At 52.9% G+C, this 17303-nt stretch overlaps 1 protein-coding gene across 11 annotated transcripts in view; it reads left to right on the top strand.

The window, feature by feature from the left end:
• EFCAB8 (EF-hand calcium binding domain 8) overlaps positions 1–17303 on the top strand; it is a 72522-nt gene that overhangs the window by 15326 nt on the left and 39893 nt on the right. For 7 of the 11 annotated variants that reach the window (XR_013535053.1, XM_078371122.1, XM_035298100.3 and 4 more), the window contains 6 exons: positions 600–735; positions 5774–5879; positions 8363–8447; positions 9265–9389; positions 12852–12925; positions 15193–15323. Coding sequence is in view for 10 of the 11 variants with exons in the window: in XM_078371122.1 (XP_078227248.1) it covers positions 600–735; positions 5774–5879; positions 8363–8447; positions 9265–9389; positions 12852–12925; positions 15193–15323 (657 nt within the window). In the remaining variant the exon portion in view is untranslated. Of the gene's footprint in view, positions 1–361; positions 481–599; positions 736–5773; positions 5880–8362; positions 8448–9264; positions 9390–12851; positions 12926–15192; positions 15324–17303 lie in introns of those variants that run through there. The other 4 variants (XM_035298099.3, XM_078371123.1, XM_035298105.3 and 1 more) reach the window with 3 other exon arrangements.

The following is a 17303-nucleotide window of genomic DNA, read 5'->3' as shown; positions in this document are numbered from 1 at the left end:
CAGGTGGCCCAGGTGGCAGACACAGGCAGGGATAGGGGTTTCCTTCCAGGTGACAGGGAAGCAGCCCCCAGAGGGGACTACTGAAGCCTGTTTGGTGCATGGGGCCCTAGTTCCCCACTGCCCCTCATCCTCTTTGATCTCATCCTTGGGTTCTGTTCCCCCCTCTACCCTAGAGCACTAGAGCAGTTGCTAGAAAGTGCTGTTTCTCAGTTTTCAGCCTCAGGCTCCACTCTGCTCACCCTCTGTGGGTGGTTTTTCCTATGAAAGAAGCTTTGTGAGCAACCTCTGTTCTGTCTTCTCTGTCACACCATGTCACGAGGAGGCTGGCTGGCTACTTTGCAGGATAAGCTTGCTGCCTCTCGTTTCTGGAGCCCCATCTCATACCAGCTTCTGGGGCCCTTTCTCTTTTGGCCACTGTTGATGATCCAGTAGAAACCTGCGTGGAGGAGGGGGCTATGGTTTCCTGGCCTGTGTGTGACTGTGCGTGACGCTCTGCTGGCTTTTGTCCTTCCTTCTCAGTGGTTCTCTGTTCTGCTGCAGGTGCCCCCTCCCTGAGCTGTTTTTGCCTGAGCTCTTCTCTGTCTCATCACATTCCACAGGAACCATGGCTGTGAGGTGGTGAAGGTGGCATTTTTAATCCACCGGTTCAAGAAGATTGGGTGTTTCCTGACTGTCACCAAAGATGGGATCCTGCAGTTCTGGTCCGAGTCCTTCTCGCTGATCAGCTCCTTTAGGGTGAGTGGGACCCGTGCGCATGGTGCACATATGGGTCATCAGAGGGCCTCTGCCTTAGCACCCCGAAGGTGAAGGTGACCTGGACCCAGGTAGATTCATGGTCTGAGCAGCCTGGACTTGCAGTCACAGCACCTGGGTCCTGACTTGGCTTCCCTGTGGGAGCCGTGCATTTCCCTTCTGCTAAGCAGGATTCCACCTGGATGTCTGTCACATGCAGGCGTCTCCCAGAACCCCTCAAACCCATTAGCCCAAATAGCACGTCCCTTCAGCTGTCCCTGCCTACTGGGTTTCCTTCTCTTGCATCCCCATCTCAGTGAATGGCATTGTCATCCCCAAGACTCCTGTGCTAGGGTCAGCCACTCCCATGCTGTCCCCAGGTCCTGCTGATTCAGGTTTTTTGCCTGATCTAGGCAGGAAGTCATAGTGGTTGTGAGCATGGGCTCTAGAGCCCAACAGCCAGGGTTAGAATCCTGACTGTACCACCTGCCAGCTCCGTGACCTGGACAAGCTACTTACTATATACTCTCTGTGCCTCAGTTTCCTCATCTGTTAAATGGGGCTAGTTGTAGTGTTTCTTCCCAGTGCGGTTGGGAACCCTTGATGATGTAAAACGTGTGGTGCCTGGGGCAGGGCAGGGCATGCAGCAAGTCCCCGCTGGATTTAAGCTGACATCACCATTGTCTTGGTGCTGCCAGCTCCTGGCTGAGAGTAGTAAGTGAGAAGACGCTCAGGAGAACTGCTTTGTACTTGGTCTCTAGGCCAGTCCAGAATCTTCCAGCAGATGAGAAAAGCACTGCTCTCCAGGGCTCTATAGAAAGGCTTATTGAGAATGCAGCCCCCAGAGAAAGGGCTTTCTAAGCCTTTGTAAATGCAGATTGATTCACATTTGCATCAGGGCTCAGCCTTTGGGGAAGAAGAGGCCTGGGTGGAACTAGGGTGTGTGGAGGTCCCATGGCCCTCCTGGGTGCACCAAGAGGGAGTCATGATTGCTGTTCTGAGGCTGTGGCTACCATAGCCCTCTGTTGGTGTCATCCCATGTTGGGTGGCACTGTCGGGGTCAACACCTGCGGGGTCTGTCCTGCAGATCCCAACTCAGCTGTGGATGAATAAAGCACACTGACACACAGACATTATGCTTTGCCAGTTCAGATGAGGGTCCATGGTCACTTACAGACTCCCTGGAGAGTACTGTAAACAGTTGTGACCACCAGCCCCCACCAGCCAGTGAGACTTGCATTTATTCATAAAATTTAACTGACAAAGGCTTGAGTCAATACCACTGGAGTTTGGAGTTTCAAGCACAGGTTCTGATGCCCAAAGCAAACACCAATTAGAGGGTAATATCCCTGGTTGACCTTCCCCTGAGAGGACTATCTGGCTCAAAGGTTACTTTTAAGACCACATGAGTAAACAAGCTAGCTAGATAAACTACTTAAATTCCTTTGTATTTGCACCCTAATCTCTCTGGCTCCTGCAAAGAGACTCTGGCTGCCTTCAGCCAAGAACTACAGAAAAAACCCTTATGCCTTCCAAAAGGGTTTGAGACTATATTCTATAACTTTCTCTAATATTTTTCCCTTAATATTTTTGCTACTACCCTGAGTGAATTCCCACAGCTGTCCATCTTGCTTTTCTGTATGTGGACTGGAGCAGGGTATGTTGTAGCCAGAGCTCCTGCTTGTGGCTGCTACATGGTCACTGAAGCACCTCCAAAGGCTGAAGGGGACAGAGGAAGGCTCACTGGGAAGGCCCAGCAGAGCCAGTTTCTTCCTGGAGGGGCTGCTTTAGCAGGAGTTGGCATCCCAGGACCACACAACCACTGTCATGCAGATGGAAAGACCTCAAGTTTGAGTTGTGGGGAGGCGCTGAGCTCCACTCAAGAGCTATATGATCTTGGGTACAAGTCACTGAAACTCTCTAGGGCTCTTTGATTCTCATCTGAACAGTGTGGGTAGTGGGAGTTCCAAAGCCCTACCAGTGTATGTGGTTTAGACTCTAGCCCTGGGCAGAAGAGAGGGACTCAGGGGGTTTCTGGCCCAGTCTTCATCATCAGAACCACCTGGGGAGCCCAACAGCACAGTCCTCTCTTCTCTTGATGCCCTGAGTTCTGATGGAACAGGCTCCTCTCTGCCCCTGCCTTCCTTACTGCTTCTGAATACCCATCTAGAGGAATTGGTTTACGTTCCTCCCTGCTCCTTCCTCCCAGCTTTTCAGATAATATTTCTTTCTGCTTTCTTCAGTTCAGAGGCTGTGGTGTCATTCAGAGAATAAAATACAGGGCCAGGCATGGGGTCTCATGCCTGTAGTCCCAGCACTTTGGGAGACCGTGGCAGGTGGATCACTTGAGGTCAGGAGTTTGAGACCAGCCTGGCCAACATGGTGAAACCCTATCTCTACTAAAAATACAAAAATTAGCCAGATGTGATGGCGCACATCTGTAATCCCAGCTACTCAGGAAGCTGAGGCACGAGAATCACTTGAACCCAGGAGGCAGAAGTTCCAGTGAGCTAAGATCACACCACTGCACTCTAGCCTGGGCAACAGAGTGAGACTCAGTCTCAAAAAAAAAGAGAGTAAAATACAGATTCCTTAGGTGGCCACACCCATCTAATCTCTGATTCCTCTTCAACTCTAAGCCAAGTAGGCTGGCCTCCCCTCTTCCCTAGGACACAGCAGCTCATTTCTGCTGACCTGGCTTTGCGCGTGGCTTCCCTCGTGCAGAGTGCCAGCCCAATTCTGTCTGTGTGCATGTTACGTGAGCGCAGGAGGCACCGGTGCTGGGCTCCTACTGAGTGCTGGGCACCACCCTCAATGCTTTAACTTTCTTGTTTCTATTTTTGAGACAGAGTCTTGCTCTGTTGCCCAGGCTGGAATGCAGTAGCGTGATCTCGGCTCACTGCAACCTCTGCCTCCCAGGTTCAAACAATTCTCTTGCCTTGGCTTCTCGAGTAGCTGGGACTACAAGTGTGCTCCACCACATCCAGCTAATTTTTTTTGTATTTTTAATAAGACAGGGTTTCACCATGTTGGCCAGGATGGTTTTGATCTCTTGACCTCGTGATCCCCCCACCTCGGCCTCCCAAAGTGCTGGGATTACAGGCATGAGCCACTGTGCATGGCCACTTTAGCTTTCCTTATTCCATTCATCCCTCGCAACTTTGCAGAACGAATTCTTGTTAGTAAGCCTCTTTGACCAGGTGATACCTGCAAATGGAAAACAGGATTCAGATCTATGGAGGGGCAGACAGTGGAAGTCAGTCTTCCTTCCCCCAGTTCCTACTTCCTCTCCCTGCAGGCAACTGCTATGACCAGTTTCGGGGTGGTCTTCCATGACTAGCCTCTCTATATACCCCTCTCCTTTTCTTTTCTTTCTTTCTCTCTCCTTCCTTTCCTTTTACTTCTTTCTTTCTTTTTTCTTTTCTCTTTCCCTCCCCCACTCCCTTTCTTTTCTTTTCTCTTTCTTTTGGTCTTGCTCTGTCACCCAGACTGGAGTGCAGTGTTGCAATGACAGCTCACTGCAGCCTCAACGTCCTGGGCTCAAGGGGTCCTCCCACCTCAGCCTCCCAAGTAGCTGGGTCTACAGGCCTGCCCCACCATACCCAGCTAATTAAAAAAAATTTTTTTTATAGAGATGGGGGTCTCCCTATGCTGCCCAGGCTGGTTTCAAACTCCTGGGCTCAAGTGATTCTCCTGCCTTGGCCTCTGAAAGTGCTGAGATTACAGGTGTGAGCCACTGTGCCCTTTTCTTTTTAAATGTGCGAATGGAAGCATATTATAATGCTGCTTTTTACCTTGGTTTGTCACTAATATCTCTTGGCAACTCTTCTTTATTGGCATGTGCACAGCTCCCTTGTTCTTAGCATCTGGGTGTTGTCGGTGGTGTGGGTTGAGATCAGCTGTGCTTTCCAGGTGGCTTCTGGCCTGTTGCTCTAACAGCAGCTGCCCCATCCCCTTTGAGTACATGCAAACACCCCCATAGAAACGTCTTGGAAACAGATCCCTGGTTCATGAGCTATGCATATTCAAGACTTTGGTGTTTTTTTGTTTTTTTTTGAGACAGGGTCTCACTCTTGCCCAGGCTTGAGTGCAGTGGTGTGTTCACAGCTCATTGCAGCCAAGACTTTGATAGAACTGTGAGACTGCTCCAGAAGGGGATTGTAAAGAAGGTGGTCTTTTTTTTTTGAGACAGAGTTTCACTCTTGTTGCCCAGGCTGGAGTGCAGTGGTGAGATCTCAGCTCACCAGAACCTTCACCTCCCTGGTTCAAGTAATTCTCCTGCCTCAGCCTCCAAAGTAGCTGGGGTTACAGGCATGCACCACCAGGCCTGACTAATTTTGTGTGTGTGTGTGTGTGTGTGTGTGTATATATATATATATATTTTTTTTTTTTTTTTTGAGATGGAGTTTTGCTCTTGTTACCCAGGCTGGAGTGCAATGGTGCGATCTCGGCTCACCGCAACCTCCGCCTCCTGAGTTCAGGCAATTCTCCTGCCTCAGCCTCCTGAGTAGCTGGGATTACAGGCACACGCCACCATGCCCAGCTAATTTTTTGTATTTTTAGTAGAGACAGGGTTTCACCATGTTGACCAGAATGGTCTCGATCTCTCGACCTCGTGATCCACCCGCCTCGACCTCCCAAAGTGCTGGAATTATAGGCTTGAGCCACCGCCCCGGCCCTATATATGTTTTTCTTTTTTTAGTAGAGATGGGGTTTCTGCATGTTGGTCAGGCTGGTCTTGAACTCCCAACCTCAGGTGATCTGCCCACCTCGGCCTCCCAAAGTGTTGGGATTACAGCTGTGAGCCACTGTGCCTGGCCCCAAGAAGGTGTTTTTTAAGCCCATTTTACAGATGGGGAAACAGACTCAGGGAGGCTGGGGAGTTTATCCAGGGCCCCCATCTCTAGTCTTAGTGGTAGTGCTGGGCTCCATGCCAGGTCTGGGGTGGCTCCAGGGCCTCACGTGGCAGGAGTGGTTCACAGGGAGCTGTGCTGGCCTGGGCATGCTTCCCAGCCTGTCTCCTCTGCTCTTCCTCTGGCAGCTTAACCAGACCCAGCAGCTCCACAACCAGCCGATGTGGGTAATCGACATGGTATGTCTGCACAATATAAACCTCGTTGCGATTGCATCTACCAAGCAAAAGATAGGTGAGTCCCTGGGGGCGCCCCAGCCCTGCTCTCAGCCACTGGGGGCCCTGTATTGGTGCCTGGGAGAGGTCTGTTGGCTGAGCAACTGTGAACATGGATCAGAGCCCCTGGGAGGATGGCCAGGTGGTGAGGCCTCAGTGCCGAGTAGGCAGGGGATGGTCAGTGAATGCTCGTGTGACCCAGTGATGTTGAACAGAACTGCATTTACGAGCCAGAGCCCATAACCAGTCTCTCTCCGGTCCCAATTCTATTTCCTGCCTCTTGTCACTCCTAGTCCAGGCCACCTTCACTCTCACTGAAATAGCCTCTCCTGCATGCCATGCTTCCCCTCATGCCCCCAAAGGCAGGATGCGCATTTACAGTGCCCCTCTGCAGAAAGCCTTCACCCTACCCCAGTGCTCTTAGGATGGAGGTGGGATCCTCAGTGTGGTCTATGAGACCTTCAGAGGTCTGACCCCTGCTGCCTCCAGTAGTCCCCACCTGTCCCCTCCCTGTGGTGCTGAGGCCACTGTGGCCTCCTCTCGCCTCCTCTGACAGGTGCTGTGGCCTCAGTCTCTGCTCTGCCATCCCTCCTGCCCCTCTCTCTGCCCCCACAGCCTCTGCTTTTCCTTTGGCTCTCATCTCAGAAGTTGCTTCCTCCAGGAAGCCCTCCCTGACCTGCTAGTCCAAGATCCTCTGTTAGTAAGACCCCGTGAGATTGTACCTCTTCCTTTCAAGGTCCCCCTTTCAGTGTCATCTCACATGCATTAGTGTGCTTCTGTTCAGCACGTGTCTCCTCCTCCAGACTGGAAGCTCCATGAGGTCAGGGACTGCATCTGTTCTGCTCAACTCAGTATCTTGGTGCCTGGCACCTCCTGGCTGCTTGATGACTGTTGAATGGATGGATGATGAATGAGCCTCTGACTGAGCACACCTGTAAGGTGGTCAGGAAGAGGATATTCATACCTGAAACTACAGCTGGCAATGTGAGGCTGAATGGGGGGAGAGAGAGCAGCTGTTCTGGAACAAGCAGGGACTTTGGAATCAGAAGGATTCAGACCCTGGTCCCACTGCTCTGTAGATGTCTGCCTTTGAGCAATTACTTTACCTCCCAGTGCCTCACTTTACCGAGAGGTAAAATGGGGCCAATGATAGATGGCTCCAGGGTGGGTGTGGCTTAGTGGTTAGGTGTGTGAAGCTCCTGGCGTGGTGCCTGGCACAGAGTGGGCTCTTAATCAACATTGACATCATTATGAGGCTAAATTGTGTGATACAGAGAAAGCGGTCGGCCGGCTAGAGCAATCTCTCTGTAATTCACACCTGGGCTTTCCATTGCAACACTTGTTTCCTGGGGATCCAGTGCTGTCCCAGGCATTCTGGCTTTTCATCCTCAGACAGACCTGAGAATTTGGCATTAGAACCCCATTTTTTTTTTTTTTGAGACAGAGTCTCACTCTGTTGCCTAGGCTGCAGTGCAGTGGTGCAATCTTAGCTCACTGCAACCTCTGCCTTCTGGGTTCAAGTGACTCTCCTGTCTCAGCCTCCTGAGTAGCTGGACTAGGGATTCATTTATTTTTGTTGAAAAAAAAGTATTGGTTTCTGGTTCAGTGATGGGCTGGACTGGTCTTCCGGGCCTGTGTCTGTCAGCTCATCAGGCTTCTGGGTGTACAGGCACGCACCACCAGGCCTGGCTAAGTTTTGTATTTTTAGGAGAGATGGGATTTCACTATGTTGGCCAGGCTGGTCTCCATCTCCTGACCTCAGGTGATTCACTTGCCTCAGCCTCCCACAGTGCTGGCATTTCAGGCGTGAGCCACTATACCCAGCCCACAAACCCATTTTAGAGATCATATGTCATCACTGCTATCTGGATGTAGCAGCTGTCACCTGCTTGGAGGCACTCAGTCAAGGCCAGAAGCAGGGGTAGAAGTGGCACCGGTGTGACCTCTAGCCTTTGTGGCTCCAGCCCAGCCCAGCCAGGGCTCCTCTTCTGACTCACAGCCCTCTGGGGTGGCTGGCCATGCAGAGAGGCAGAGGAAGGCAAGAGACTGCCGTTCAGATGTGGAGACAGCCTGGCGGCGAGGCTGTTGCTCATCAGTCTGGAAGTGAGGCTGGATCTGTTGGAAGGAGTCAGATTTTTTTTAAATTGCTCTGTCGCCCCGACTGTAGTGCAGTGGTACAGTCACTGCTCACTGCAGCCTCAAACTCCTGGGCTCAAGCAATACTTTTCCCTTGGCCTCCCTAAGTGCTGGGATCACAGGCATGAGCCAACACATCCAGCCTGGGATTTTATTCCAGCTGCAGTGGGAAGCCATTGGGGGTTTTCAGTGGGGTTCCCAGTTGGGGGGTTTACTCTGTGAACAGCTGCTTATGATTGCTCTGGGGGAGAAGGGCTGAAGGACTGAAGGGGGCAGATTCCTTGGGAGAGCCAGGAGGCTGCTCATTGTGCCTGAAGACCTCCCAGTCATGGCCTGGGCTCCATGTGGCTTCTGTCTCTCCCCCAGAGTTCTTTGATATTAGTGATCACAAGTGTGTCCGGGCCTTCACCTTCATTGATCTGGACAGCTGTGCCCTGGTCATGGACTACTGGTGAGTCTCCCCCAGGTGCTTGGAGTCTTGGCAGCAGCCGCATCACTGGCTAGGGTTGGAGCCCCCTGAAAGCCTCCTGGGAAACAGCCCTGGAAAGATCTCCCCACTGGCTCTGAGGCCCCTGCGTCCTCCTCCCACAGGGTCACTCAGAGCTTGGAGTCATTGTCACTCCCTCACCCAATATGGCCATCAAATCCCAGCAGAAGCTTCTCTGGCTGTGGCTGAGGATTCTGTGGACGTCACAGTCTATTGGGAGGGGTGACTTGACAAAGGGCAGCTGGAGGACTAGGGATTCCTTTATTTGGTTGAAAAAAAAAATGGAATCCTGGTTCAGTGATTGGCAGGAGCTGGTCTGCTGGGCCCGTGTTTGTTGGCTCATCAGGTTTCTGGGCAAGGTTGGAAAGTCTTGTTCGAACTGCCCTTGCTTCCAAGAAGGAGGGAGGCTGTTGGGGGTCCAGAGAGGAAGCAGAGGCTCCACAGCCTCTTTATTTTCTTCTTTTTTTGAGATGGAGTCCTCCTCTGTCTCCCAGGCTGGAGTGCAGTGCCACCATCTCGGCTTACTGCAACCTCCACCTCCCAGGTTCAAGTGTTATTCTCCTGCCTCAGCCTCCTGGGTAGCTGGGACTACAGGTGCCCATCACCACACCTAGCTAATTTTTGTATTTTTAGAGATCGGGTTTCACCATGTTGGCCAGGCTGGTCTCGAACTCCTGACCTCAGGTGATTTACCTGCCTTGACCTTTCAAAGTGCTGGAATTACAGGGGTGGGCCACCATTCCCAGCCCACACAGCCTCTTCTGTTCCTGTGTTTCCCCAGGTCTGACTATCACCGAGGTGTGTTCTGCTATGGGGACGCCAAGGGCAACGTCATCGTCTTCACCTCCGAAAACGTGGCCAGTGGGCTATTCAACCCCCGTATCCTCCCCAGGGCCTCCAAGTGGGGTAGCTAAGATGCTGGGGGAAGGGGGCGGAGGCCTGGGCATGGCCTAGATGTGGGTGCTGAGCCCATCCTGATCCCCATGCCCCCCACTCCCTGTTTCTGCTTGGGAGCCTCTGGGAAGATGTCTTTCTGAGTGCAGGGTGCGTGCCGCTCAGCTCAGAGTGCAGAGGGAGAGGTGATGGGCAGCAGAAGACCAGGAGGGCTGGGGAGAGGGCAGCCTCTCTGTGGATGGGAGGCTGCACGGGTGCAGCCGAGGGGTGCTGGATGCTTCTCACCCCAGGATGATGCCAGTGGGGGGGACCATGGGGAAGTCCCTCATCCACTCTGATCCTGGGTGAGAGCGCTGATGCTAACTTCCTGGGATGGTGGTGAGGAGGCTTCTGCTCTCCTTGGCTCTGGTGTTGCCTTTGGGTGGGCAGGGGCTGTCCAGGAGGTGGGCTCTGTGGGGCTTGGGCATGGCCTGGCTGGCATGGGTGAGTGGGTGCACCAGCGTCTGGAGCACCCCCTGCTGGGCCTACTGTCAGGAGGGAGGAGCTGTGGCTGCAGCGCAGAATAAGAGGCAGAGAGGGGTGAGGTCAGCTGCTCACGCCCCTGCTGGGTGAGCAGGGCGAGGATCTGAGGTCAGGCTCCCTGCCCTGGAGTCTGTGCTGTCAGCCTTTTGTGGGCTACATCCCACATTGACTAAACGCAGGAGGGTCACTGGAGCTGTTATGCCCAGGTCACTAGATCTCCAGAGGACATGGCTCGGGGCCACCTAGGGAACCCATCTGAATTGGAGCCTCTCTGGAATCCAGCCTTGCACGCATATCCACCAGGGGGCCCACACAGGGACATCGACCCCTCTTCCAGCCAGAGATACTAAGCGGGACACCCCAGGGCTTCCCAGGCCTTGCTGGCAGCCCCCTGGCAGGCTTGTTGGGGCAGCCTCCTACGCTGACAGGGCAGGGACAGATCCTGTCCTGGACATAGCAGTGGGCTGGCACCTGCTTGCCTCATCAGCCTTGGGTGCTTGCCCTGCCCTGAGCTGCCCGCTCAGCTGCTTGGGCCTCGTCTCTCTGCGCCACCCTGGGAACTGGCATGGGAGGTTGTGGTGGTGAATGGGATATTGAGGGAGGCAGACGACACTGGAATGTTGGGCAGGAGTCCTTCCATGTCATCTGATTGAAGGCTGGGGACAATCATGAAGATGAGGTGGGCCCAGTGTGTGGATTTGGGAGGAGATGGACGGACCCACGTACGCACCCCAGCTCTATGGATGAGGTGGGCCCAGTGTGTGGATTTGGGAGGAGATGGACGGACCCACGTACGCACCCCAGCTCTATGGATGAGGTGGGCCCAGTGTGTGGATTTGGGAGGAGATGGACGGACCCACGTACGCACCCCAGCTCTATGTGACCTGCAGCCAGTTGCTTAACCTCTCTGTGCCTCAGTTACCTTATTCAAAGGGGTATGGGCCTACTTCATTGATGGCTTTGGTATAAGACATGTGGGACAAGGCACGGTGGCTCATGCCTGTAATCCCAGCACTTTGGGAGGCCGAGGTGGGCGGATCAGGAGCCGCAAACTCTCCGGAGTTTGAGACCAGTATGGCCAACATAGTGAAACCCCATCTCTACTAAAAATACAAGAATAATTAGCCGAGTGTGGTGGTGTGCACCTGTAATCCCAGCTACTCAGGAGGCTGGGGCAGGAGAATCACTTGAACCTGGAAGGCAGAGGTTGCAGTGGTGAGATTGTGCCACTGCACTCCAGCCTGGGTGACAGTGCGAGACTCCATCTAAAAAATAAAAGATCTGTGGAACGTTAGGCACTGAGTAAGTGCGCAGTGACTATGACTTCCTCCCTGCCCTCCCTGGGACCTGACAGCCCAGTGGGAGAGACAGGCAGGTAAACTGACAGCTAAACCACAGTGCATCATAAAGCCGACGCCTGCCTGTGCCCGAGCGCGACCAGCCCCACTTTGGCAGTCTTGGGCAACTTTCCACCCCTCCCTGGAACTTCCTTTGCAAGCTTCCTCCTGCCCTTGCAGGATGGGGCTGGTGACTTTACAGCAGTGAAATGCTTGGCCTGAGCCCCCAGATCGGTGCTTGTGGCCTCTTCCCTCCTCGAGCCCTGGGAGGAAACCTGAGCCTAGAGTGCCCCGGCACTTCTGACCTGCCTCCTTAAGCTGCCCTGACGGAGGACCCACATTTGTCCCTGACAGTGCTGGCCCCACTCATCTGTGTCTGGTTGGCTTGGCTTTCCCCGAAGATTCATCAGTTGCTGGCCTTGAATGGTTTTGGCGGCCGGGAGACTCCAAGCCCCGTGAGGGCTGCACCTGGCATGTCTGAATTCCTCCAGATGTGCTTGTTTTATTTGTTTTTAAGTATTTTTAAAATGGATTTTTATTTATTTATTTATATATTTTTAAAAATTTGAGACAAGGTCATGCTCTGTTGCCCAGGCTGGAGTGTAGTGGTGTGATCATGCCTCACTACAGCTTCAATCTCCTGGGCTCAAGTGATCCTCCCACCTCAGCTTCCCGAGTAGCTGGGACCACAGGCACGCCACCACTATTTCTGGCTAATGTTTTATTTTTTTGATTTTTTGTAGAAATAGCTTCTCACTGTGTTGTCCAGGCTGGGATCTTTTTTTTTTTTTCCAGATGGAGTCTCGCTCTGTCACCCAGGCTGGAGTGCAGTGGCACAGTCTCAGCTCACTGTAACCTCCGCCTCCCAGGTTCAAGCGATAGTTCTGCCTCAGCCTCCTGGGTAGCTGGGATTATGGGCACACACCACCATCCCCGGCTAATATTTGTATTTTTGTAGAGGCTGGTCTCGAACTCCTGACCTCAGGTGATCCACCCTCCTTGGCCTCGCAAAGTGCTGGGATTACAGGCGTGAGCCACCCGGGCCCAGGCTGGTCTCTTAACTTCTGGCCTCAAGTGATCTTCCCACCCTGGGCTCCTAAAGTGCTGGGATGACAGGCGTGAGCCACTGCGCCTGGCCCAGACATGCTTGTTTTAGGATGCATGCCAGGAACTTCTACTTTTTGGAACCTGTGCTTTCTGGACAAGGAGCGCATGTAGTTTGAGGCATGATGGCAAACACCCAAGTGATTACTTGTCAGAATAAAGAGCCTGGAGTCTCGATTCCTCCTCCACTCCAGCAAAGCTGGAGCTCCCTAATGAAGAATCAGCTTGTTTAGATAGCAGCACCAAGCAAGTGTGAGGAGTCCTGAAATCTGGTTCCGTCCTGCCGAGCACTAGCGGGGGCCCTCTGGGAGGCAGCATTGATCTGCCTGAGTCTTTTTCCTGGGGTAGAGCACTCCACTGAGCTCACCAGGACACGGTGAGCTGCCAGTCGGGTTTGGGTGGAAAAGCCTTCTGAGAAGCACAGGAGTTTCAAATCAACATCTTCTGAGGCTTTGCTTGCCAGTAAAGGGGGAAAGCAGCTGATGTGAACCTTGTTTTTTTTCCCTATCAGATCACTGGATCAACGTTTCCATGCAGACACTCTTAAATGAGAAGTCTGCTTTGTACAGAAGTTACTGGCTGAAGGTGAGTTGTTTCTTTCCTTGGTTTGTTACGATGGTAATTATCTGTACATGTGTACCACGCAAAGTAAATGCAAAAAGTGGATTTACTCCCTGGGTTCAGTCTTAGCCCTTGGGGTTTGGTCTCTGGGAACAGGTCGAGGCAGCTGTTGGATCCGGTCAGCTCTGTCTGTAGATAACATCTCAGTGTGGCCCTGCCCCTCTCACGACCGCCATTGCTAAGCCCTGGTCCTGGCCGACAGCGCCTCGCTCCTGGATGGCTGCAGTGGCTTCTGGCTGGGTTCCCCACTTCCTTTCTTCATGCAGCACTGTCTCCATTCAGGGCCAGAGAAATGATGAGTTAGAAATACAGTCGAGTTGGCCGGGCGTGCTGGCTCATGCGTCTAATCCCAGCACTTTGGGAGGCTGAGGTAGGCGGATCACGAGGTCAGGAGATCGAGACTATCCTGGCTAACGTGGTAAAATCCTGTCTCTACTAAAAACATAAAAATTAGCTGGGTGTGTTGGTGTGTGCCTGTAGTCCCAGCTACTTGGGAGGCTGAGGCAGGAGAATTGCTTGAACCTGGGAGGTGGAGGTTTCAGTGAGCCGAGATTGCACCATTGCCCTCCAGCCTGGGTGACAGAGTGAGACTCTGTCTCAAAAAAAAGAAAAAAAAGAAATACGGTTGAGTCACCCCAGTAGCTTCTCATCACATTTGGCAAAAAAATCTCAAGTCCTTACCACGGCCATCAGGACCTGAGGTGACCTGGCCCCTGCTTGCAAGCTCTGGGCTTGTTTCCAACCTTCCTCCTCCCCATTCGCTCTCCTGCAGAGCACAGGCTCCTTTGCTGTTCCCCGAATTCGCTCAGCCCCTTCCCACCTCTGGGTCTCCACATGTGCTATGCCTTCAGGCTGCAGGGCTCTCCCTGAAGGGCCCCGTATTCCCCGTCTACTTCCTTTGGTCCTAACCAGCCATCCTAGGACAGCCCTGCGCCCACCCACCTCTGCCTTCTTCCCTTTGCCCTTGGCATGTGCCAGCCCCCAGCTTTATGTGGTTCGTCCACTGATTCCTCACACTGTCACGTTCACGAGATCCACAGCTCCTTGAGGACAGGGACTTCGTGCCCTCAGTTCTGTCTCCAGTGCCTAAAACAATACCCCTCGCTTGATGGGCTCCCAGTACATTTGCTGCACAAATGAATAAATGAAGGACACACTCTGGGCGGGTCTGCGTGGTCCAACAGGCCTGCATTAACTCTCCCTTTTTTGGGGGTGGTCAGGGTCTTACTCTGTTGCCCCAGCTGGCATGCAGTGGTGTGATCATGGCTCACTGCAGCCTTGACCTCCCAGGCTTAGGTGATTCTCCCACCTCAGCCCCTGGAGTAGCTGGGAATACAAGCACCACACCCAGCTATTTTTTTGATTTGGGACGGGGCCTCACTATGTTGCCCAGGCTGGTCAACTTACCTTGGCCTCCCAAAGTGCTGGGTTTACGGGTGTGAGCACCACGCCTGCTCTTCTGTCTTCTGGGGGAAACTCATTTTGGGCTTAGGTTTCCCTCCATGCTGTTCAGCGTCTCAGGTCTCACTCAGTTTCTTGGATTTGGTGCCTGCATTGCGACAGATGCCTGGTGAGCCTGTGTAAAACCCGGCTCAGGGCCTTGCATGTGGAAAGCACTGAACAAGTATTTGATGAGCCAGTCTCTCCAACCCACCATTTCCATTCTTGTCCTGGAGAGGAAAATCTCCAGACTGGGAGGCCAAGCACTGGTCCAGGTCACAGAGTAGGAGCTGGAGAATTCAGAGCCCAGCCAGCCCTCTCGGCTGCGTGCCATTCTTCTGGGGCTCAAATTGCAGCAAAGTGCTCATGCTCATGGCGTCCGTGCCTCTGTGAGCACTGCATGTTCTGACAGACACGGAGGGTGGCAGTGGGCCAGGAGCACAGCCCATCACAGTGGGGACTCCCTGTGGATACCAGACTGGACGGGGCAGACTCCAGTTCATCCTTTCTCTCCCCTCCCGGGAGATTATTATGGGCCTGACCTTCCCCATCCTCTGACTTACAAGATTTCAAATGAAAGTAGGCTTGTGTGCTTTTATGCATTTTCAGTGACAAGTGGTGGCCAGTGCTGTCACAGGACCTGGGTGAGGACTTCGTGATCACCAGGAGAAAGGCATTAGACTCCATGATCTCTGGGCACCTCCAGCCCCAACACCTGGCCATGTTCTGGGGGCTGGGCCTGGAAAGTGGTCCTTGGGTGGAGTCTTCCACCATTGCCACTGTCTTTCCAGGCTCTCCATCCCAACTGGTGTGAGCAGGTCAAGTTCATCCCCCAGATGAACCTGGTGGTCTCCTGTTCGGCCGTTGAGAAGTCCTCTGTGGTGCTGACACTATTGCCAGCCAAAGCCTCTGAGAAACCCAAGTAAGAAGCGCTTCTCTCCTGGCTGAGGCGGTGGGGTTGGAAGGGAGGCGGGTGGTGAGTGGACCATGGTGAGGGTCTGGTTTCCCTTCAGCCACATGTGGACATTCCTGCCAAGAGGGGACCCATCTCTGTGTTAGTGGCATCTCCGGTGGGCAGACCAGTGGCCTGCAGATGGCACCAGGTCCCAGGAAGCGGGGCCTGTCCTCTGGGCTGACAGTGGGGGATGGTGGTTGGAGTGTGGACTCTGGAGTCTAGTGTCTCTGGCATTGCCACCAGCAGCACGGTGAGAACACAGCAGACTCTTTCATCTCCCAATTTATATGTAAAACTCAGCATGGAAGCCAGCACAGAGTGAGTGGCAGTCAGTGAAATGTTTTCTTAATGAAGGGATGACTATGAGTTACCTTCGCATCTGTGAGCCTCAGTTTCCTCCTCTGTGAAAGGATGTGAAAGTACGTACTTCCAGACGGGCACGGTGGCTCACGCCTGTAATCCCAGCACTTTGGGAGGCTGAGGCGGGTGGATCATCTGAGGTCAGGAGTTCGAGACCAGCCTGGCCAACATGGTAAAACCCCGTCTCTACTAAAAATACAAAAACCTAGCCGGGTGTGGTAGCTCGTGCTTGTAATCCCAGCTACTTGGGAGGCTGAGGCAGAAGAATAGCTTGAACCTGGGAGGTGGAGGTCGCAGTGAGCCGAGATTGTGCCACTATACTCCAGCCTGGGCGACAGAGTGAGACTCTGTCAAAAAAAAGAAAAGAAAAGAAAGCAAGTCCGGCACTTCCTCCAGGGTTACGTGAGTGAATCATCCATGGTATGTTCGGTAACTGGTAGCATTGGTTCTTTGCAGATGGCTCCAATCTGTTTCCTTGGCTCTAGATTCCTCTACTCCCGAGTGAATTTTTTTCTTTTCTTTTGAAAAACCAGTTAATCACACAAGAATGTATTAAATGCGTTGTCCATATGAAAGATGAAAACATTATAAAGAAGGTTGAACTCCTGACAGACCCCCTCCTCATTCAATCCCCATTCCCTGACCCAGTTACCAAAAACCACCACTTCTGTACTTTTATTGTGTAGCTTCTACTGTGCAGTTTCTGGTGGATGAACTGGAGGCGTGTTCTCTTGCAGAGTCTTCCGCTGGGTTTCTCTTGCCCCTCCAGTTTTCCTCCTGCCCCAAGTTGTTCCCTTGAGCCTCTGGGACTGTAACATTTTGCTCCTGCACAGGCTGAAGAATGAGCCCCAGGAGAGTCTTTTTGGGGAAACAGCATGGGCAGAGAGAGAGACTGGGTGAGGCCAGGGTGGAGTTGGGGCAGAGACTGAGGACCATTTGGACCCCTGTCTGTCCCTATCTGTCCCAGTTGTTTTTCAGAGGAAAATTTAATCTTGAGATTTTACAGATGGGAAACCTGAAGCTCAGGGAGGGGAAGTGACTATCTTAGAACAGACACTTGGGCTGGAATTTTATCTTGGGCCTCATTATATGTCCAGTGCCTTTTTTTTTTTTTTTGAGACGGAGTCATGCTTTGTTGCCCAGGCTGGAGTGCAGTGGCGCGATCTTGGCTCACTGCAACCTCTGCCTTCTGGGTTCAAGTGATTCTCCTGCCTCAGCCTCCTGAGTAGCTGAGACTACAGACATGCGCCACCATGCCCGGCTAATTCTTGTATGTTTAGTAGAGATGGGGTTTCACCGTGTTGGCTAGGATGGTCTCAATCTCTTAACTTCGTGATCTGCCCGCCTTGGCTTCCCAAAGTGCAGGGATTACAGATGTGAGCCACCGCGCCCGGCTCTCCAGTGAATATTAAATCAAACAGTGCACTGTGCATTCCTAGACAAGTCCTGGAGCTCCCTGCAGGCTGGGAAGGGGCCTCTGGGAATGTCTGATGTGCAGGGGAGATTTCAGTCTTGGGTTCAGTGCTTTGAATGGGGCTGTGTGGCAGGAGTTTGCTTGGAGCTGTTTCTGAGGCTGTCTGCATGGGT

The sequence above is a fragment of the Callithrix jacchus genome, chromosome 5 (assembly GCF_049354715.1).
Source record: "Callithrix jacchus isolate 240 chromosome 5, calJac240_pri, whole genome shotgun sequence".
NCBI lineage: Eukaryota > Metazoa > Chordata > Mammalia > Primates > Cebidae > Callithrix > Callithrix jacchus.
Note: the sequence above shows the minus strand (reverse complement) of the source record. Positions and strands in the feature narration are given on the sequence as shown.